The sequence below is a fragment of the Lepisma saccharinum genome, chromosome 7 (assembly GCF_977018435.1).
Source record: "Lepisma saccharinum chromosome 7, izLepSacc3.1, whole genome shotgun sequence".
Lineage (NCBI taxonomy): Eukaryota > Metazoa > Arthropoda > Insecta > Zygentoma > Lepismatidae > Lepisma > Lepisma saccharinum.
Window position 1 is genome coordinate 54,770,150 of NC_139235.1, and position 23,988 is coordinate 54,794,137.

The 23,988-nt window shown below is 37.6% G+C and overlaps 1 protein-coding gene across 1 annotated transcript in view; it reads left to right on the forward strand.

Moving 5' to 3' along the window:
- Positions 1-23,988, forward strand: part of LOC145989860 (low choriolytic enzyme-like) — an 88,745-nt gene that overhangs the window by 49,074 nt on the left and 15,683 nt on the right. Inside the window, exon 5 of the mRNA XM_083125320.1 lies at positions 12,549-12,781. Within this exon, the coding sequence (XP_082981446.1) occupies positions 12,549-12,776 (228 nt within the window). The 3' untranslated portion in view covers positions 12,777-12,781. The remainder of the gene's footprint in view (positions 1-12,548; positions 12,782-23,988) is intronic.

The following is a 23,988-nucleotide window of genomic DNA, read 5'->3' on the forward strand; positions in this document are numbered from 1 at the left end:
TAAATGTACCCTTCCTTGCAGAGATTTTGTATCCACATGGAAATCTTTTATGCTTTAATTTACCACGCCCCTGCACTCTTTTCGAACATATTCCCATCCCGAGCAATGTGCAGCTTACACATACTAGAACATTTCGGACATTCCATTTCTTCTTTCACTATTCCATGTTCGATTAGAAAATCTCGAGGATCTTCAATATCCGGGAACATTTTAACAACGCAACCTTGATACGTCATCTTGTCAAACTTCCGCGTGGTTGCTACACTGTGAGGGATACATAACCAAACGCACGGAACATTTGATTGACGTAGTCAACGGTAATGGCGGCACGAGCTATCGCACAACGGAGATGCATGATTGACGAAAAATACCTTATTTACGGGCAAAATACGTAGCACGATTCTAAAAAACAATATCTCCGGCTTCAGAAAGTCCTCAAGAACACAATTCCGTAAGTACTTTCTCGTCTTTTCTCCTGTAAATTTTAAGAAATCCGTCTCCGGCTTATACTACCGTTACCAAAAAAATTGGAGCGCGGAAAGAAGTATTTACGATTGTACAACCGTTTATAGTTGAGATTTTGTCGTTTGAAATTGTTGAGTCCAAATTTCCCACCGATTCCGGGCTCCGCCCCTGGGGTAATTGACTTACCGCCCCCTACCGCTACCGCGGCCCCGCCATTATCTATAGAGTCCCTTTTAAGGGCATGTTAGAAATACTTTCCGCGCTATTAAGAAACATCGTTTCTTATTAAGAACTAATTTTTGTAACGAAAACATTCGAATAGTGCGGAAAATCGAGGGTGTTGAAAAGGGTACCGGAGCACATAGTTCAATATGCTATGAATATGGAAGTTTTCGTTTCATTTTCCCCTAAATTTCTATGTTATGTTTTACTGCATTTTGGTATTAGTTTTCACTGTTTATTGCTAAATTCGGTGTTATTAATTTAAAATCCAGGTTATTTTTACATACGTTTTTACTGTTCCTCCTATACTTAAAATTTAAATCTGGAAAATTGAGGCAAATTTAAGTTATAATGACAAAAAAGTAAATTTAAGGCTTACCTTTGTCAGAAATGATTTAATTTCTTGCATTTGGAAAACTATTTCATGTCATCGGTCACTATATATGAAATGTTTATTGAAGGATATAGCCTAAAACTTCAAAATCAATCATATTTCAACTTTTCACTCTCACAGAATAAAATTTTCATAAATTGTTTAGTTCAATTCACTTTTTAGTTTACAATACCATTGATGGTTTTCCACATATCGTAGTCGAAGTGTCGTGTTCAAAGTATTTACTCACACCATAAGAAATGCACTTCTAAACAGAAAGTTCTTTTCTCATTCAATCCAATTGGATGATTGCCTTAACGGAGGCTTCCACAGTTCGAAGTGCTATATTCTCCATGTCCTTTATCCGTCTTTTAAATTTCTGGAAGTTTTCAACGACATAATGTTGGCGCTTTATTTCACTCGCTTTAATTTTCATCTTTTTGTACATCTCACTTCCATTGTGGTTAATCACAGAAGCCATCCCCTACCATACTATTTTGTAATTGCAGTGCTTACAAAATATTGTAGTTCTGTCTGAAGAATAATGTCCTTCAGAAGCAAACTCCCGTGCGCGATTAAATGCATTTATTACTATATCTGGCATGCTACTAGGTTCACCACAAGAAGGGAAGGAAATGCAAGACGATGCACAAAACCATAGATCATATGTGCCTCTAACCACACAGCCTCAGAAAACGGATTCTTTGATGTAAGTCTTGAAGCTTTCCTGGCGAGAATGATGAAAAGATTCTTTGATATTCCGGGACTCTGACTGACTGAAATTTCCCTAAAAATACCTACCAAAAAATCCCTCTCCGACCTCAAAATTCCGTTTTCTGCACACACACACACACACTTAAACCTCTTCCATCACAACACAGCAGGTGTTACTCCCTGAAAATTTTCCCTTTCCTACGATACTTCCCTTATGGAAAGAGCTCCTAGGCCAGGGGTTCCCAACCTTTTTCGTTTCACGGCACCCTTAGCGCTTCAAGAATTTTCCGCGGAGCCCAAGTCAGGATGTACGCCTATCTAATACTTGCAACGTTAAGTTAGTGTGGTTAGGTTGCTTGCCTTAAGTTAAAAAATAAACAATTACTTCAAATTCATAAACATTTTACACATAAAAAGTACTAAATAAACACATACATTGGAATCAGTGCCATTGTAGTGCAAATGTTAGAACATTTCGCGGCGCCCTTGGAAGCCATCCACGGTGCCCCAGGGCACCGCGGCGTACACTTTGGGAACCACTGTCCTAGGTAAATTCTATTTCAAGACGAGTTTAAAGGTACTATCATGTATACGTCAAACTGCAATAAATGAAGCGAGATAATCTCTTTTGAATCGAATATCCACCAGCTGGACTGGAAACGAAAGAAGTGTAATCCCCAGTTTATCTCTCTCTCGCTCTATATATATATATATATACACACACACACACACACACACACACACACACATATATATATATATATATATATATATATATATATATATATATATATATATATATATTTCGAGGTGTTTCTCGCGTTAAAAGTGCAAAATTCAGTGATATTCTGAAAAACGGGCAAAATTTGCGTAAACTCGTGATTCCGAAACATCGAAAACTTGTCTCCTTAACCTTTCCAAATAAATTGTAAACACTTTGTAATGGAACTACTGGGTGTTCCAATTAAATTATGATGAATGTAAGGTTCATTTGAGATTGCCTGTATCAAATTTTGCCACGGATTCACAGGTAAAAGTAGCCCGGTTCAAAGACATTTGTCTGTGAGGCAAATGACTGCTACATTGCACCATTAAATCGGAATAGTCTATTGTAACGTGAACAGTGGTAGGTACTCAAGGACATCAGTACTCAAACTTCATTTCTTCCCATGATCCTTGGCATGTAACGTAACTGTTGATCGGGGTAAAATGGGTTAGTCCATTGTAAGTGTAACGTGGACCGTGGTAGTACTTAAGGTCATCAGTACATACACTTCATTTCTCTTCATGGTCCTTGGTACGTAACTGGGGACCGGAGTAAAATGGGTTAGTCCATTGTATAGTGAACCGGGGTAGGTACTCAAGGTCACCAATACACACACTTCATTTCTTCTCATGATGCTTGGCATGTGACTGTTCATCGGAGTAGAATGGAATCGTCAATTGAAGCGTAAACCGTAGTAGGTATTTAAGGTCATCAGTACACACACTTCATTTCTTTTCATGGAAATTTGGTATGCAATTGTTGATCCGAGTAAAATAGAATAGTCCATTGTATAGTGAACCGTGGTAGGTACTCAAAGTCATGTGCACACACACTTAATTTCTTTCATGATGCTTGGCATGTGACTGTTGATCGGAGTAAAATAGAATAGTAAATTCTAGCGTGAACCGTAGTAGGCACTCAAGGTCATCAGTACACCCACCTCATTTGATTTTATGATCCTCGGCATGTAACTGTTGATCGGAGTAAAATGGAATAGTCTATTCTAACGTTGACCGTTGTAGGTACTCAAGGTCATCAGTACACACACTCCATTTGATTTTTTGATCCTTGGCATGTAACTGTTGATCGGAGTAAAATGGAATAGTCAATTCTAGCGTGAATTCTGCTAGGTACTCAAGGTCATCAGTACACACAACTTATTTGATTTTATGATCCTTGGCATGTAACTGTTGTTCGGAGTAAAATGGAATAGTCCATTGTAACGTGAATTCTTGTAGGTACTCAAGGTCATCAGTACACACACTTCATTTCTTCTCATGATCTTTGGCATGTAACTTTTGATCGGAGTAAAATGGAATAGTCCATTATACAGGGTCATTTTAATGGCGCCCACGGACCACGGAAACATATAGAGGACATCAAAACAAACAACTTTTCTCAATAATATTTTTCTCGTTGGTGCATCATTTCAGCGCTACAGTCGTTTAAAAAGACTCGTTTTGCCGCCTGAATGCTGACAACCACACACAACATTTGATTGCATTTGTGACGTCATATCCCCTTGTGAAGCAATGCGTTCCATGGTTGCCAGGAACACACATATTCTGTAAAAAATGAAATAGCTACAATCAGCCACATTACGTACCGTAAAACAAATCGAGAAAACACGTTCTGCAACCTAACAGGAAGTAAACAAACGATACGAAAAATGGTAGAAAGAAAAAATAATTCAAGTGGAAGTGGTCATATCGAATCTTGTCTCAGCTTACATGTCAAATATTTGCAAATCTAGTTACCAAGTTGGCATCTACATCTTCGTCTATCCACTTCGTCCTTCTGATACTAGTTGTCTGTGACACACTGAACAGATGACAAAATAGAAATGAAAGAACTCAAAATTCCAAAGGTAAGCAACACATACATAATATAATGTATATTCAGGGCATTATGAGGCAAGTGGCAAAAATGGTTGAAAATACAAGGATATAAGTAGTAGTAAAACAAACTCTCCGACGACTGTGTGTCATTTGTTTTGTTTTGTTGACATGTTGTTTTGTCATTTCATATCAGTGAGCATTGGCAAATGATCATGGAAAGACTGACGCCGCAACAACGTTTACAAATTGTGGAAATATATTTCCAAAATCAATGTTCTGTTCGCCAAACGTATAGAGCACTTCGGAAATATCGGTGCTGTCAGTGAATTGGCCTCACAAGATCATGGAACCTAACGCCACTGGATTATTTTCTTTGGGATATCTAAAGTCTCTGGTTTATGCTGATAAACCAGCAACAATTGACGCTTTGGAAGCCAACATAACTCGTGTTATTAACGACATACGTCCCCAATTACTTGAAAAAAAGGTTCAAAATTGGACTGATCGAATCCGGTTCATCACAGCTAGTCGTGGTGGACATATGCCGGAAATTATTTTCAAAAAGTAAATGTCAGAAAGTTCTTTCAAATGAAAACACAATTGGCTTCAAACTTATTTTTTATGTGTTTTATTTCAATTCAAAGTTCTATCACTCTAAAAAAACACCCTATAGTTTGCAACTGTGAACAGGGCAGTATATTCGCTACTGATTCATCATTTGTACATGTATTAGCCGTAATGCAACAAGGTGAACCTCGGATACTTCCGTTATCAGCCCAAAAGTACCACAAGGCATCTGCACACAAACCTGTAGAAGCCTATTAACCTTGCAACGAGATTTGCAAATATTTGACATGTAGCTGGGCGTAAACAGCCACATGTAATCTTTAAGTCCAGTAAAATTGATTGTTGTTGATATTTGACATGTAGGCTGAGACAAAATGAGATATTGGCACTTCGTTTTGAATAGCTACGTTCTTACCATTTCTCATATCGTTGGTTCACTTCCCCGTTCCCCTGGGATGACTGCTGATCTTCTGACTTGTGGGCTATGATCTTCGGTCTACTGGACGCGTTTCTCGCTTCGTTTTACAGCTAATAATGTGGTTGATAGTTTGTCATTTTTACAAAATTTGCGTGTTCCTTGCAACCGTGCCGTGCGCTGTATCGCCGCAGGAAATGACGTCACAGATACGATCAAATGTTGTGTTGGGTTACCAGCATACAGGCGGCAAGACGGTCTTTTTTGAACGGCCGTAGCGTCGAATCGACGCACCAACGAGAAAAATGTTACTGAGAAAAGTTGTTTGTTTTGATATCCTCTATACAAATCTGTGGTCCGTGGGCGCCATTAAAATGACACCGTGTATAGTGAACCGTGGTAGGTACTCAAGGGCATGCGTACACACACTTAATTTATTTTCATGGTGCTTGGCATGTAACTGTAGATCGGAGTGGAGCTACTTTTGACTGGATAATGGTACCAGAAGAATTTAAATGTCGCAAAAACTCTGTAACCTGTGTAAGTCCCTTGAAGACGGATCCTGCACACTGTAATCTATATTATGCTGTATACTATGATTCACATATTGATTTCTCTTATCTGACAAAGTTTTCAAATATTTTTATAAATTAACGGAAAATTTAAGAACAGCAGTTAGTTCTGCTATAAATTGTGATACGTATATTTCAGTTTTGTAACCTGATATAAGATTTTGAAGACTCGTTCGTATATTTTCAGCAAAATTTTCTGTACGTAAGGTTAACTATTATTATTAGTGCTCACTACTCCATGTATCTTCGTCTTTATCCTTAGCTGTTTTGTGTAGTAATACTTGCATATGTGTCTTCTTTTTTCATTGTTTTGTTTCATTGATTTGACGACATTTGAAAAGTACATAACATTAGTTACACAATCAAAGTCAAAATTTGTTTATTTTTACTTGCACCCAAGTATAGGTTAATCGAAACTGGATGTATAGTGGGGCCGTAAAATGTACAGTCAGCGGTAATAAAAATGGGACACCTAGATCATGAAATACTCGCTTCCATGCAATGGGTTATGTGTGTTGCCTAACTCTACGGGTGTGACAGAAGTTTCAATTGAAAATTCGCTACTTAAATCGCCGGAGAGTTAGGCAACACACATAACACATTGCATGGAAGCGAGTATTTAATGATCTAGGTTTCCGATTTTTATTACCGCTGACTGTATCTCCACTCGGAATCGAACCCGTGGCCATGTTTTTAACAATGTTTTACCAATAATGGTTACTAACCATGAGTAAAAATGACTCATCTTCTATTATTAATGTTTTTAGGAAAGGAAAGAATTAACTAAACATTTCTATTTTTTAAGTTTGTTCATAATTTATTTACATAATACATACTAATATAATTTAACTAATATTAATTTATGACTGCAATAATTATGACGCAGTGGTTCGGATCACACTTGTAATCAAGGGGTCCCAGGTTCGATACTCTGTGGAGGGACATAGTGGTTCGGATTCCACTTTAAACTGAAGGTCCAGAACCAATTAGCCTAACTGTGCAAAAAATTTACTTAAAACGCCAATTCAATCAATCAATGACAATAATAATAATTATAAAAAAATATATAAAAGTTGTTATGTAAATTAATATAAAAGAATGGAAGAGAAAACAGTTTTACATTCACGTGCATGTTGGACCAATTTAGCTTCGATGATAACTGTAATTAGGCTTGTTGCACTTGTCACCGTATGTAGTTGGCCTCCCGGTGGCGCAGTGGTAGCCTCGTCACCTTGTAATCAAGAGGTCTCGGGTTCGATACTCGGTGGAAGCACATAGTGATTCGGATCCCATTTTAAGCTGTAGGTCCAGTCCCGATTAGCCTTAATGTGCATAAAGTGGATTCAAAACAACAATTCAATCAATCAATACAATATTTGTAACTAAAATGCTACTATTATGCATTCATACATACTGAACATAAGTCAGTTTTACTCAGAAAATTGCATATCTTTAATTCTAAACATGAGTAAATTTTACTCACCATTTTTTCTACACATACTAACTAAGAATAAAAATTACTCCGTAGCTTCTATTGACAGTGCAGTAGTGCAGAGACGGTAGATGACGCCAATCTCTCCCATTGGCATCTTGTTTTCAACTAATGGCTCAGGTATATCTGGGAGTGGGTAGCCTCTCAGTGGCGTCTCCTGAACCTGAACTTAAGGCGGTGGCAAAGAAGGAATGAATTTTAACCCCTCCGCCCTCTCATTTCTGTGATCAAATATTACAAATTTTCTCGAAACATATTTGGTGTAAATTTAGAAATATTTAGAAAAACATTAAATTACATAAATTATTTTAAATGATTTAAATACTTCATTTAAAATATTAAAATATATTTCAAATGGCCACTCATTACCGAAGATCTGGGCAATTAATTTATCATCACGCTTATCCATTATTTCAGTCACGTGACTAAAAAGAGCTCCTGCAGTTTTATCGGTGCTCATGTCATGAAATCTTTCAATGACTTTTTCCTGTGAGGCCGAAAATAACGTAACACGGTTGACACCTGAGATATATCGCTAATGTCTGATGTTTCATCGACCATGATAAGTTCAAATTAATTGATCCATGTCCAGGAAAGAAGCATTAACAAGATGCTAGGAAATACACAAAAAGCACGCACACACCCTTACTTTCTTAGTCACGTTGAAAGCAGATTGCTTTGATTTGTGAAGTTTTACTCCATTCTTAGTATTGCTTTCACTTGTTACTATATAACATGTTCCATTCATTTGCAATGCGTTTTCGTACCATGCCTTTTTTATTTATGCCGCTGCCACCCTGAAAGGAAGACGAGCTGGCTGCACACGGCGACAACAGGCAGGTCAGTTTCGCATTCCTCAGCCTCGCAGTCTTCTCAGCTCCCAACTGTATGTTTCATGATGTAATCCCCTGTCAGTGTTTCCAACTACGCCGTTGTTTTGCAAGAAGATGACAATTTTAACTATGTTTGCCTAACCTAACCGAACCTAACCTAACCTTGCCGTGCATGGTTCGTGGGGCTATTCATGAATTGGGCTATCCGTGAATGGTTTGTGGGGCTCCGCGTGCACGGTTCGTAGGGATTTTTTGGTTGAGAAGGTAGGAAACACGTATACCCACTGATGACGTACCACGCTAGTCAAGCTGTCTCGCCATTATGTGTGTTTCGCAAGCGAGAGTTAGGAATAACAATAATTACTCCTCATGTCAAAAATTGAAATTATTTAAAAATGCAAAATACCACCTTGAAGAATCTTTTGCAATGCAGAATAGGTAAGTACGAATGTTAAACATCAAGAAATAAACGAGTGAGAGGTGTTGGAGCCATACCGAAGTAGTAATAATTTTGGGCGTTGACACACCACTTACACTCTCATAGAAATCGCCACTGGTGCCACTCCAGCACAACGGAAGGGAGGAGTAACCAAAAAACTTTGCGATTAAAATATATTCTGCGAGTTATAGTAATCACTTGTATCGTATTAAACTTCAAAATACATATATTAATTTCCGTTTAATATTTTATTTAATTTAGTACTTCATGTTGATATTTAAATATGATTTTCCAAAATTTCAAGCAATAATATAAAAACTCAGATATTAACTACTATGTTAGGGCCTTTCCTACAAATATATACTTATTTATCGACAAAAAATTGTAAATCAATAATCTTCATGATCTTTTCAGAAATAAAATCCTACTTAACTTGAGTTAACACTAACTTAAAAGTTTCATAACTAATAAATATATAATACAGCTAACAAAATATCCGGTCACAAACAAAAATTCTGGCAACATAACTAATTATAATTTGATACGAATTAGCATCGTTGGAATTAGTTAACAAAATGGCGTTAGATCTAAAAGTGTACTAATTTTTAATATTGACATTACTCAATGTACCGTAAGTCCACAAATGAAGTATGCAATTTCAGATTGTAATTGAAATAAAACTACACGAAAAAAATGAAGAAATTATATTCCTGAATTACGTACAAATTGTCGAAGTTTTATATATCATGATCAGTCTACCTCCACATGCATTCTATTGTGCACATATGCGAGGTGTAAGAGCACCTTAACCTACTGACCAATGCTCTCTCGCGTCGACGGCTGCCTGTAGTCGAACCTTTTGAAATTTCGCTGCACTAGAGTTTGATATGTTGCCTCCGCAAACCACAAGACACACACGCACTGCTTTTTACTGTGGAGATACCATATCTCTTAACAATACAACCAACGTTGGCACTCGCCAGAGTCTTGAACCAGCGCAATGTTGTCAGTCTACAAAGAAACTTCCATACTTTCAAACTATTTTCTCATGACAAACTATTCCCTACATATTCCCATTCCATTTTTATTACACTCCGAAGTTGTATATTTCATTTGTGGACACCCTATATTTACATAAATGTTAATAGTACTCTATGTTGTTCGTATGAGACTTAAGTAGTGGAATGATCTCATAGACTGTTTGAACGTAGCCCATCTAAACGCACGGCCATGAAAATAGGCGGCTGGGCAGAATTACGCTGGTGCCACATGTGGGAAAAGTAAAGCGAGAGCGGGACAAAAGTTACTGGTTCCCGCGCACTGGTTCCAACGCAACCGGGCTGCGTTGCCTAGTTCGAGCGTCAGACCGACCTCTATCTGGGGCACTTTTGTCTCATCACTAGGGCTCGGAAATTGAAGACCTACAAATTGCCAAAAATAGACCTATAAAAGGACTAAAAATATCAAAGAAGAACCTAAAAACGGAAAAAAAGGACGTATAAATGTGATCCAAATCAATTACTAATTTTTAATTACATATTTAATGAACAAAAAAATACAAAATTCTGGTGGTATGGAACACACGGTCTCGTTTCAGGGATGGTTCAAATAAATTTCTTTCTTTCTTTTTTTTATTTCTTTACTGCAGAAAGGATGTTTAAAAAGTGATGAACTGATGATGATTCGAATTGAGAATAGGCAGTAAAAACGTAGTCAAAAGAGGGTGAAGTTGCAAACAAAAAGCCGTTAAGACCTAAAAAAGGCTTAAAAAGGACCAATAAGCCAAAAATCGCAGAAAAAGGCAAAAAAGGACAAATAAAACCCACCTTTTTCTGGCCTAAAATGACCCAAAATTAACATATATTATGTTCGGCCTCGTCTTCGGACAGTAGGTAAAAATAGAATTTTTCCTCAACTTCCGAGCCCTTGTCATCTCTAACCTTCCGAGCAAATACTGTCAATTTGTATCACGTGGATTACAAAGACCAACTCTACAACGAGATCTTTCATTCTCTTAAACCTCCGAACACACGGAGTTGTGCTCCGACGTAGGAACAGCGCGAACTTCTGCCACTTGCTTTATTTTAAGGCCATGCGTTTATACCCTGTCCCAACTATCTTTGGAGAAAGCAAACGAAAAGGAGTCTCTACGAAAGTAGTGACGCGAAACGGCTCCACCAATGAACACGTGAGAGGGAATGGGATTACGTGGGAGCAAGCGACTGCAGTTATAGCTCTTGTCTGTTCTTACGGCTGGCGGTCTACATGCTGGTAAGGGAAGTGAGGAGCGGGGAATACACCGTAGACCAACCAGACAACAACGGGCACGTGAGAGTTACGACGAAACGGAAGAACGTGCTGCGCCAACCTCGTTCTACAGGCTGCTATGTTTGTCATTGCGCTGGATTGGTTGCTTCCCACTTCGTTTGCCAGCACGTAGGGCGCCCTCCGTAAGCACCACAAGTGTTGCACCAGCCTTCCCAGCAGTGTGCACTTCTTCGCTCTGCCCGCTCGGTCCCCCACCCCTTATTTGCCGTTATGCGCGGCCTTGCTCCACAAGTCCCGTCTAGTTCGCTGCACTTCTTGACTTTCTCTGCACTCACACGTCTAGTTGGTTACGTGGTGCAACACCGACTCGTCTACTTCGTTGATTCGGTGTCAAGTATTTGGTGTCTGCACCGTTTACACTACGTTCTAGGGGGTGTAAGGGGTGAACTTCCACGTAGTACACCCAAATGTCAACCTCACTTCCACGTTAGTACACACTGGACTGAAGACTAACGAGGCTCTGGCGACTGGCCCCTTGGCCAGTATAATTTTGTTTGTATTGTCCTGTTTTTTTGTCCTTATGTGTGCTGAGTGCCCCTTTACATCCTCAGCTTTTAACGAAAGTCAGAACATTTTAATATTTTATGATTTTAGTTCTGCAACGATAGAGTTGTTATTTGTAACGATAAGGGGCTGGACCCTGTATAATGTGACGGGTGCAAAATAGCCTTAGTGCTGACGCACCCAAAATTTGAAATTAAAATTAAAAAAATTATTACTACGTTCTAGAGCGGTGTAATTTGTGGTGTATGGTCACGTGGTGCGTGCTAATTAATCAAATGAACGTTTAAAGCAGCTGACAGGCATTTGTTGAATCTTCTGAACTTGAACACCGATATTCGTCTGCTTGGTTGAACGCCATTTCTATGCACCATCTGTGGCCGAGTGGTTAGCACATCGCGCTGAGACGCCAAGGGTCCCGGCTTCGAATACCGGTCGGGCTTGGTTGTTTGTGAATGTCCATTCATCAATTTCATCCCCATCTTCGCAAATTAGCCAAGAGGCACAAAACGCGAAGTAAAATAAACTAAATCAAATCAAATCAAATCTATGCACCAGTTTGACACGGGGATACACCTGAACTACTTTTAGTGTAAAAAAGTACAGTGAACTAGACTAGTTTACAGGGATAGATTGATTGATTTATTTATGTCCACTTTATGCACAGTAAGGCTAATCTGGAATGTACCTACAGTTTAAAGTGGGATCTGAACCACTGTGTGCCTTCACCGGGTGTCGAACCCGGGACCCCTTGATTACAAGGCGACGACGCTACCACTGCGCCATTGGGGAGGCCTATTCCGGAGACAGAGTAAGGCAGAGAAGGGGGAAATTGAGTGGGCAGAGCGAAGCAGTACACGCTGCTGGGAAGGCTGGTAACTGCCGTCGATTTCCCCCTCCACGGAATCCAGTTCCCTCTCATGTGTTCATTGTGTAGCCGTCCCGCATCACTACTTGCGAGAGACTTGTTTCCGTTCTCCTATTCCAGCGGATAGTGAAAGTGAGTGATATTTTCCTTCACAGAGAAACTCCCGTGAAGCCTTAGGACAAAGGGACAAACTCACGGAGAATGACTTGGAGAAGGTGAGAAGAATGTACAAGTGCAACGGGACAGCGCCAGATGGCACGAAGGAAGAAGAAACCAACTCAACAAGATCTGCTGAACACCTCAAGCGGCATCTCAGCGGATACAACACGTTTGTTAGACAACTAGGCGGAATGGATGACTATTCTGACACCCGACCAGCATAAAAGAAGTACATAAAATATTTCACATGATTTTTCTGAAATGAAAACGCTACCAAAGCTATGTTGTTTACAAATGTTATGTTTTGTTGCAAATATTTTGTAGTGAATTGGGTAAATACTATATGATAGACAGGCGAGGCGCCAGGAGGGTGCGAGGAGGTACTTGCGCACTTCCTATCAGCACCCCTTTTTAAGACTGTTAACTCTTCACAAAGGAAAAAGTTTGGAATGACCAAAGATAGTTTTTGGCATCCAAACACTGTTGAAACAAGCGACAAACAAATGATTGTTCATCCGTACTAATTGACTTTAGTAATCGAGCACATGTGCGTGTAGTTACCAAAAATTTCTTCAAAATTACCAACTTTAGTAAACTATGTTTGTTGTTTACATTTACCAAATACCTTTTCTGTGTTGAAATACCATTTAGGTAATGACGAAAACCATTGCATCATGAGCATATAATATTAAGTATTCAAGAGAGACCACTATTACTGTGTACTACAGACAAGCTACTGGTACTAATCTGCAAGGAAGTCACATTTACTTATTTGTATATGTTCCAGTTAAAGTAAGCAAGATAAAATGAATCATTGTCATTGGCATATTTCATACAAGTCTACTAAAAGCATGCATGAATGTTTCTTTTTTCCATTATTTTCAACATCGAAGCACTTAAATTTCATTCCGCACCTCCTAAGCACTCCAAGATGGTTAATCCTAGCGCCGCCGCTGATCATAGATGCAATATTAAATTCTAAGTAACTGTTCTCCTAACATCTATTTTCATGTTATTTCAAAATTTCAAAGCGAATACAAATAACAATTCCAAACCAGTAGCATGCCAAAAACACCATAGCTTTCTTTGCGTTCTCATCCAGAATAAAACCCTTCGAACCGAGTTTTAAGATTCCCCCAAACATTTTTGACATGTTCAAAGAAAAAAACAACTTACGATTGGACTAAATGGGACTTCCGGATTTCGCGCAGAGAATCATCGATTTGTGATCCAAGTAAACAAATCATCGCCATGTATTCAAGCAGATCTCTCTGCAACTTTGCATCCATTTTACCTACACTAAACTTCATGGCGCCACATTCCTTTGAGGGGCAAAAGCTAGTGTTTAGTGCGCTGTCCCTACTGTTATTGGGCTTTTTAAACCGGAGCAAGCTCATTATTTCAAGTAGCTCCTCATTTGTTCTTATGATGTTGGGTCAACAGAGAAATTTTGTAGTTCCCCAATGATGCGAATCAAGGATCACTAGAACCAAAGAAGAGGGTACTAATATCTTCAAAGATTTCAGATTGTAACTAATGACATTATATTTCTCCGAATGTTCCTTCAAAAATATCATTATGTCCTTCCTTAACTACCGTTCTTGTATACACTTACCTTCGTACATTGCAAGAGTTATTTCATCTTTGTCCTTGCACAGAGCCATGAGAGCATTCAATATATGTAGTTGCTGTAGAACAAAGAAATACATATTTTCTGTTGTGAAACATAGAAGACATTCAAGGTTTATTGCAATCATGTGTATCAGCACTGGGAAAAAAGTTAACTTATGCAAGTCCTTGCTGTAAATATATTAGGAATGATATTTTTTTTAAAGCATTGGAGAAAGGTTTTTAAATAGGCCAGAACGAAGTGATTAACACTTTAAATAGCCCGTATAGGCAATAATAAAAACGTATTTATTGATAACTTGTTCAAATCATTCTCCAAATACAACCTGTTATGAACAATGTTAATTAATCAAAATTACATCAAAGAGAAAACTAACACAAAAATTGAATTCAGGTAATGCATATTACTTTTCTGTTCATAAACGTTTATCATGTTGTGTTAATAAATATAGATTTAAACAACGCAATATTAAGTTTTCCTGTTGTATCATATTAATGCGAAAAAGTTGGCGCTCGATCACAGAGGAACGTGATCCTAGAGCTCTTTGCAAATATAATCGTTAGGGACATATGTAGAACAAAAAACAGATGAAAAATATGTAGTTCCGTATCTAGGATCTTTAAGAGATACGACGACGCATAAATTAACAATAACAATTTATTACAAAGTTGTACAATTTCTATAGCGTCTTCACCCCGAGACCGCCATACTACCGACACCGACTATTCAATCCCGCCTAATTTGAGCATAGTTGCCAGTCCGCAACATTCCTCCCCTTTGCGAACATTACGCGCTAACAACAGTATTTCTTCTTTTACACATACATTAGCTAATACTAAATTATCTTACATGAATATCCCCTTACATATTTTCTTCATTTTTGATTTAGTCATAATTTTAGTTAGTATGTGAGCTTCTAGATTTTCTGAATTTACATGTTGAAGATACACATTTCCATTTGCTACATCCATCTTTAAAAAAATATTTTTTTCTATTTATATGTTTTGTTCTTGCCTTTACAGTGTTACTTGTGATCAAATCAATTGCTGATTTACTATCAGTTTTAACAATCACTGGTCTATTTACAAAATTTCCAACATCTAATTCTGATATTAAACTTATGACCCATTTTATATCACACAAACCTTCACATAATGCAACCAATTCTGCCTCACAAGTAGACAAAGCAACCAAATTCTGTAATTTGCTTTTCCAGCTGATGACTGAGTTTGACAACCTTGACAAGATAGCTAGTAGGAGATTTCGCTTCTACTGCTGTACTCCAGCTTGCATCCGTGCATAATTCAAGCTTACCACTTTCACTTGAAAAATGTAATGTATAATTGCACCTTCCTTTCAAATATCTATATACTCTTTTTAATGCTGTTAGATGTATTTCTCTTGGATCTTCATTATGCCTTGACAAATGACTCACACAAAAAGCTATATCTGGTCTTGACCCTACAGATAAATACATAAGTGAACCTAACATTTGTAAGTACTTTGTTTTATCAACTGGTTTTGACTCTTCAAAATGATGTAAATCTTGGTTCAAATCTCCTGGTGTTCTCACTGGATTACAATCACGAAGTTCATGCTTCTTTAATATTTTTGAAATATAACTGTTTTGTGACAACTGATAACCTTCTTCAGTTACAATTATGTCCATACCCAAAAATGAACTTAAGCTATTATTCTCTTGAATTACAAAATATTTCTTAAGTATTTTCATTATCTTATCTATGCTTACATTATTTGGACCTAATACAAAAAAATCATTAACATATACTCCTATGTACAAAAGTTCTTGTCCTTTCAGTTTATAGATCCATGGATCACTTTCCAGTCTTTTGAAACCTATTTTGGTGAGAACTTCATTCAGTTTCTCATTCCAACATAGACCTGATTGTGGTAACCCATACAAACTTCTTTGTAATTTACACACTTTTTTTTATACCTATCTTCCATGAACCCTTCTGGTTGTTCCATGTATACTACTTCTCTTAAATTACCATATAAATATGCAGTTCTTACATCATAGAGTTTTACTTTCATTTTGTAATGTGCTCCAACAGTTAACAATACACGTACTGATTCCATTCTTATTACGGGTGAAAACGAACTCTAATCACTGTGTAACAAAGGTTTTCTTTCCTGGATGGTATGTAGTGACCATAATACCCCTTGGTACCCTGATGTAGGAGCACTACTGCATTTGTTTGTATCAGCCTCCATTTTCCCGCAAATGGAAAAAAGGGATTTTTAAAATACGAAATTTCCCTCTTTCAAGGTGGCAACACTTCCCCTTGTGGAGTTGCAACACTGCGTGAAAATCCGTATCAGAAGCCGGTGGTACATTATTGAGAGTGTGTTTGTGTGTTGTTATTCATTGTTGTTCTGGATGTTTGTCTGTTCTGAGAACTCTTGTATGAGTTCACACAGTGTTAATGTACTACTCAAAAGGTACTGAAAGCTGGACTTGCAGCACAAAGATTTCAGTTTGTTGCTAAGTGTGACTGTTAGATATACATGTAACAAGTATCTCCGGTTCTGACATTATATGTGTTTGATGTTTCTTTACTGTAAATCATGCCAAGAAGTTGTGTAAATAACCCAAACAAGTTCTGTTACATATGTGGAAGATTGACTGTTAAGTCCAATGTTACTCACCTGACACCTGCTGTGAAAAAGGCTTATGAATTTACTTTTCCTGCAAAGTCGGAGACCAGGATAAAAAATGGGCTCCGCACGTGTGTTGTAAATCCTGTGCTGTGAACCTTCGGGGATGGTTGAACGGAACACACAAGGCAATGCCATTTGCCGTGCCAATGGTGTGGCGTGAGCCACAAGACCACACCACAAACTGTTATTTTTGTTTAACAAACATTCGTGGAATAACCGCAAAAACAAACAAGTCAATTAACTATCCATGTGTACCTTCTGCTATTAGGCCTGTTCCACACTGTAATGAGTTACCTGTTCCTGTGCCACCAAATGCTTGGACGTTGAGTGACTGTGATACTGAACGTGAATCCGAAAGTGAAGGAAGTGAAGATCCTGTGTATGTGGGGAACGCAAAGGAACCGCATATAATATGCCAAGCAGAACTAAATGATCTCGTGAGAGATCTGCAATTGTCCAAATCACAGGCTGAACTATTAGCTTCCAGACTACAAGGTTGGAACCTTTTGGGAAAGGACACGAAAGTAACAATGTATCGATGTCGTGGAAGTGATCTAGTGAATTTTTTCAGCTGTCTGGAAGGTTTGTTGTACTGTACAGATGTGTGTGGACTTATGTATGCATTAAACATTGAGTATGACATGAATCAATGGCGTTTATTTATTGATTCTTCGAAATTCAGTCTTAAAGCTGTGTTATTACACAATGGCAATAGTCACCCTGCTATTCCAGTCGCCTATGCTGTAGGTATGAAAGAATCATACCAAAATATGAAGCTCTTGCTTGACAGAATGAAGTATGCGGATCATCCTTGGCACATTTGTGCTGATTTTAAGGTTCTTGGTCTGCTTTTGGGAATGCAGTCAGGATATACAAAACACTGTTGTTTTCTGTGTGAATGGGATAGCAGGGCGAAAGAGAAACACTATCGTGAGAAACACTGGCCCACAAGAAAGTCGATGGTTCCTGGACAGAAAAGTGTTAGTTACACGCCTCTTGTTGATCCAAAAAATGTGTACTTACCACCATTACACATAAAATTAGGATTTATGAAGGTGTTTGTGAAGGCACTAGATAAAGAGGGTGGTGGTTTCCAGTACCTAAAGACAATATTTCCACATATCACAGATGCAAAGTTAAAGGAAGGAATCTTTGTCGGACCACAGATTAGAGAACTCATTAAACATTCAACATTCGACGAGATCCTGCATGAACACGAGAAAAGAGCGTGGGTTGCACTGAAGAATGTGATAACAAATTTCCTTGGAAACCGAAAATCTGATCATTATGCCGAACTTGTAGAAGAACTGCTACTGAGCTTTCAAGCAATGGGTTGTCACATGTCCCTAAAGCTTCATTATCTACACAGTCACTTAGACTTCTTCCCAGAAAACTTAGGTGTAGTATCAGATGAACATGGTGAATGATTTCATCAGACCATTCGTGTCTTGGAAGAAAGGTACAAGGGAAAGTGTGGGATTACTATGTTAGCTGACTATTGTTGGAGCTTGAAACGAGAAAACGAGGGTGCTCAGTACAAACGGGAGCGCCGATAAGACTACCTTGAACACCTTTATACATGTTACTTTATGTATCATCCTTTCCATCCTTGGATGTATGTACATTACTTAATTTGATCTGTATTGTTACTTCTGATACCTATTGGTGTAATACATAACATATTTTGTTCATAATATATATTTGTAGTTCATGAATTGATGTTAATTTCATTTTGGCGTTTACGTAGGTACCTTTGGCTCAGGGTGGGATAAGGGGGGCAGATAGGAATGTGGGACAGGGGTCGGGCAGGGTATATATTTCGGTACCGGTACTGGTATTTATGCAGATCAATAGCATTGTCGTCATGTAATCTTTGCTTCTTGTACTGTGTAATTTAAAAAAACGAATTACTTTTAGTTTCATTCTTCGTTACATCCCATGTCTTGCAGTGCTCCAAATAGCATAGCATTTACATTACATAATAAAATTTTCAACTATTACTTCTCGAAATCTGAGGCTGATACAGGAATTTCACTTACACCACTGTAATCAGCATGACAAGTTCTATCGGAAACAGTTGCCTTCATTTCGGAAAGAGAAAAAAGTTGTAAATTTGTTACACAGTGTAATCAAGCCCTTCTCTCTGTTCGCAACCAACTGCCGCCAATCTTGCTTTTCTTTTGTATATTGTCCCATCCATGTTCTCCTTTGTACTAAATACCCATTTGCTTCTTATGACCTTCATGTTCTCCCCTCTGGGAACTAGTGTTCAAACATTATGCGATTCTAAGGCTTACATCTCTTCGTTCATTGCTATCTTCCAATTTTCATTGTATGGTGAACTCGCAGCTTTACCGAAAGTTTGTGGTACGATATCTTGTGCAAACTTTGTTTGTTCTCTTGCTTTTATCCTCTCAGATCTCTTCACACCCAGACTTTTAAGTTATAACGATTAAATCTTGCCAACTATCAGGTAAATAGATTAATCACCGTAACAAGTAATAAAAAGAATTGGACTGTGGCTGTTCGCCGAGATTTGCATTGTGGAATACAGATGACAAGCCGGTTTCCCGAGCGAGGAGGCCGATCCTCGTGTAAAAAAAAAGAAGAAAAAAGAAAATATATATACAGCTTTGAAGCCAATGAACGGATTTGATTGAAATTTAAGACAGCCCAGTATCAGAACCTGATCGGCAAGATCCTTTCGAGGAGTCGCGGGAGATAGGTCAAGGAACTCAAATTACACGGGCAAAAATAGAAGGGTAAGATCTGTGACTGTCATACTTTTATAACATTCACAATTAAGTTGTATTAATGATAAAAATCTTTGATAAGAAGTAAGACATTTCATTATCACTGTTACTGTTCTAATTATGTATTATGAGATATAGTGTAATATATACCAATTCGTAAGTAGATTTCTGTATTTTCTTTTATAAAACAAATAATATATTTTTACTAGTTGCTAATACAAAACTAACAGCAACAATTATGGCGACCTTCAGCCAGGATTCGTGAATATATAGCATGGAAGTTATCTTTTGATTACTTTAAATAATGGATCGTAAGCAACATTCTTACAACTTAAGAACTGGAATTTTCTTAAGATCCGATGTCGTCGATAGTTTCAAGGAAAATGAAACTATTGAAGAAAATGCTGACCCAATGAAGAATATTATTTGTTGCAGTAACATTGAAGCAGATTCTCGTCTTGTGAAGTGCAATAGCTGCAATAAATGGGAACATTTGGAGTGCAGAGGTTTGACTGTAATGCACTGGGTAATATTTAGCTCTTCTAATGAAAGCTATATTTGTAAATCTTGTAAACCAGATTTTGATCCTTTTTGTTAAAATCTTATACAAGTACAGTGAATCCAAACTTGGACAAGATTATTGCTGCATTTCAAGTTACGGTTACCCAAAGTTTGCAGCAAAATAATGAAAATCTTCAAGAAAAGTTGCAACAGAACATTCGCTGTGAATTGCAACAAAATAATGAAATGTTGCAAAAGGAGTTGCAAAAGGATATGCAACAAAATAATGAAATGTTGCAAAAGGAGTTGCAAAAGGATATGCAACAAAATAATGAAATGTTGCAAAGGGAGTTGCAAAAGGATATGCAACAAAATAATGAAATGTTACAAAGGGAATTGCAACAAAATAATGAAATGTTACAAAGGGAATTGCAACAAAATAATGAAAATCTTCAAGAAAAGTTCGCGTGTATTGCAACAAAATAATGAATTGTTGCAAAAGGATATGCAACAAAATAATGAAATGTTACAAAGGGAATTGCAACAAAATAATGAAATGTTACAAAGGGAATTGCAACAAAATAATGAAAATCTGGAAGAGAAGTTTCAAGCCATTCGAAATGAATTACAGCAGCATAAAGTTAGGTTTAACGGCCGGCTTGATCATATTGAACATTCGTTACAAGATGTTGCCCAAACTTGTCAAAATGTTAGCAGTGAGTTGAGGTGTAAATTGGATGAAGGTATTAGTACAATGCATGTCGAAGTTTCAGTTATTCAAGAACAAATGAAGAGTCATGATGGAAAGTTGGCAAGGTTGGAAGTTTGCAATGAGGAAATTATGGAGAAATTTACTCAACATGAGGTTAGGTTTGAAACATTAAATGCGGAATTAGATAGAATGAAGGTAGTTCAGACTGCTACATGTAGCTCTGAAACCTTGGTAAATGACCTTAGAGATAGGGTTATTTCTTTGGAGCAAGGCAATGCCATCAGCAACAGTGTTGCTAACGAAACTTTGAATGGAAGACGAGAACTGAGCGAAGAGGATGGAAATAGTAAACAAACTGAGCATGTGGCTTGTCAAACAAATAATGCAAATTCAAATCGAAGATCACGAAATGTTAAATTTCGGGCTAGTGCTCGAAGTGACAAACGTGGTGTTGGTTCTTCCGGTTATGATTCATCTGATATTGATGTACCTGTAATTACTAAACGTAAATCAGGTCAGAACGCTACTTCTTTAGGAACTGATTTTACCTATAGGCTTTCCAATACAACTTATTTGTGGGATCCTCCATCACGTGACGAATCACCTGCTCATTTCACTACACATCCGTTGGCCAATAGGAACTTCGCACTTTCGGAGAATACATATAGAGTGCATTACAATGAACCTTGTTCTACTAAACATTATGGTTATGGAAGTCCTCTGAATGCCAGTTTTCATAATGAAACTCAGTGTTGTACAACGAAAGCTTATTCAAATAATCCAATTTCACAAATGTGTTTTCAGCATACACCTTCATGTGAGAAGCCATTATATACTGTGGCTGGTAATACAAATGCTACAACTTCAATGAGTCCGATGTTTTGTAATCAAAATTACATTCCCAGAAATGACATTTTGAATGATCCAATTAACATTGCTTCTAAGAATTCTCAGGCTCAAAATTTTGAATCAAACCAGTTTTGTAAACCTGCGCGTGCAGACTGTAATACAAATATTTCTGCAAGAAACCCATTTGGAGAATGCCCGGATAAAGTTATTCGTGTAAATGAGCTACACCAGTTACCACGTTTTGGAGGTGACGTCTCGAAACAATCAGCTATGGAGTTTATAGACCAGCTGACAACAATGTTAAATTTGATTGGTGTATCTTCACAATATCGCCTGCAAGTTATTCACAAATGTTTCTACAATACTGCAGCTTATTGGTTCAATAGTGAAAGACGGAATTTCTCATCATATGATGATTTTGTGTGCAAGTTTCTTGAACAATTTGCTTCGAATGATTTGTTAGAAAGTCAACTGGCAGTTTTGCGTTCTCGTAAATACAACACATCTTCTGGTTTATCATTAGAAGCGTACGCATTGAAGGTATATTAATCTTGTAGAAAAGCCTAAACAAGCTGAGATAATAAGAGTAATTCTGAATACTAGTGGGAGCCCTCCGAGAACATTAAACAACTAAGGCGGGGAAATGCGCTCCAATTCGCCCTGCCAAAGGATGACCACATGGAGCTTACTTGTAATTATGATCCTTACCTTTTGCATGTTAAGTCTTGTCTCGGTGACTTTAATAGAGTTAAATATTTAGGCGTTGATAAAGATGATGTTTTACCTGTTGCATTTTTACTGGAGTGGTTTGATTCAGAGCCTGAGTGGACTGTTACAGATAAAGGAACTCCTACACCTTTACTTGAAGCACCAGAAATACAGGGAAGAATTTGTGACTTGTTTCTTAATTGTTTAATTGACACTGGTAGTCAATGTAATTTGTTGGATTACAAGGTTTGGATCATTCTAAGGTCTTTATTGTCAGGTATAAAGCTGGAACCAATAGAAGGAATCCAGTTGGCTTGTTTCGCTGGTGAGCAACGTATAAAAGTTGTAGGTTTTAAATATGTCATTATGCAGTTGGAAGATGAATTTTACCACGTGGGTTTATATGTAGTTAAACAATTACATGCCAATTTGATCTTGGGAGCACCATTTTTGTGGCAGTACAAGGCTATAATTAATTATCGTATGTCTACTGTTGAACTAATTCATTCAAGTGGTAAGGAAGTATCAGCTCCTTTTGTTCCGAGTTCCACAAATAATACTTGCTCGCAAAATTCCGTAATTGAATCTTGTAAAACTTTGACATTTGAATCTTCTCATGTTAATGATTCTGTTTATCTGGCTTCTGAAGAAGATATCCATAAGAAAGTTTATGGCAACGAATATTGTGAAGCTGGAGTTGCTGATAATTTATTTAATTTATTACTGAAGTATCAAGATGTGTTTTCGGACAAACCAAAGGCAGCCAAGGTGGAATCTTATGACATATAGCTAGATACGAATGAACCTATAGTGGCATCTACGTACCCTATTCCATTCGCTAGGCGAGATGATATGGAGAAAGAATTAAAGAAATGGAAAACGTGGGGAGTAATTCAAGAAAGTACTTCTCCATACCGGAACCCTCTCCACATAGTTCCAAAGGCAGGTGGATTGTGGCGTCCTGTTGTTGATTTTAGGAAGAGCTGAATGAACATGTAATTTCACCCATGACACAGGTTGAACCTATATCTGAACTTTTGCCTAGGTTGAGAGGCGCAAAATTTTTTTCAACGATTGACCTAACTTGTGGATATTTTCAAATACCACTGACACCTAGATCTTATAAGTTCACATCTTTCTCATATCGTGGAATTTTAATGGAATTTCATTTTTTGCCTTTTGGTATTAAAAGTGCTGTTAGTGTTTTTGTCGACAGAATGCATAAGGTGTTTGGCAATGATACTAGTTCATTTCATATAGTGTATGTGGATGATATTCTCATATTTTCATCATCACTGGAAAGTCATTTAAAACATTTGGACTACGAGTTGAAAACTTTGAAAGAAGTAAATATGTCCATCAAATTATCGAAGTGCACATTTTGTAAAACTGAAGTGAAGTTTCTTGGTCACATAGTATGAGGTGAAACCATCGCTGTAGATCCAGAAAGAAATCTAGCAATAACTGAATATCCTACTCCAACAAATAGAAAAGCGTTAAGAAAATTTTTAGGAATGGTAAATTGGAGGAGAAAATTTGTGGATAAGTTTGCAATGATTGTGGCTTCTTTATACAATTTACTTAGAACGAATAAGAAATGG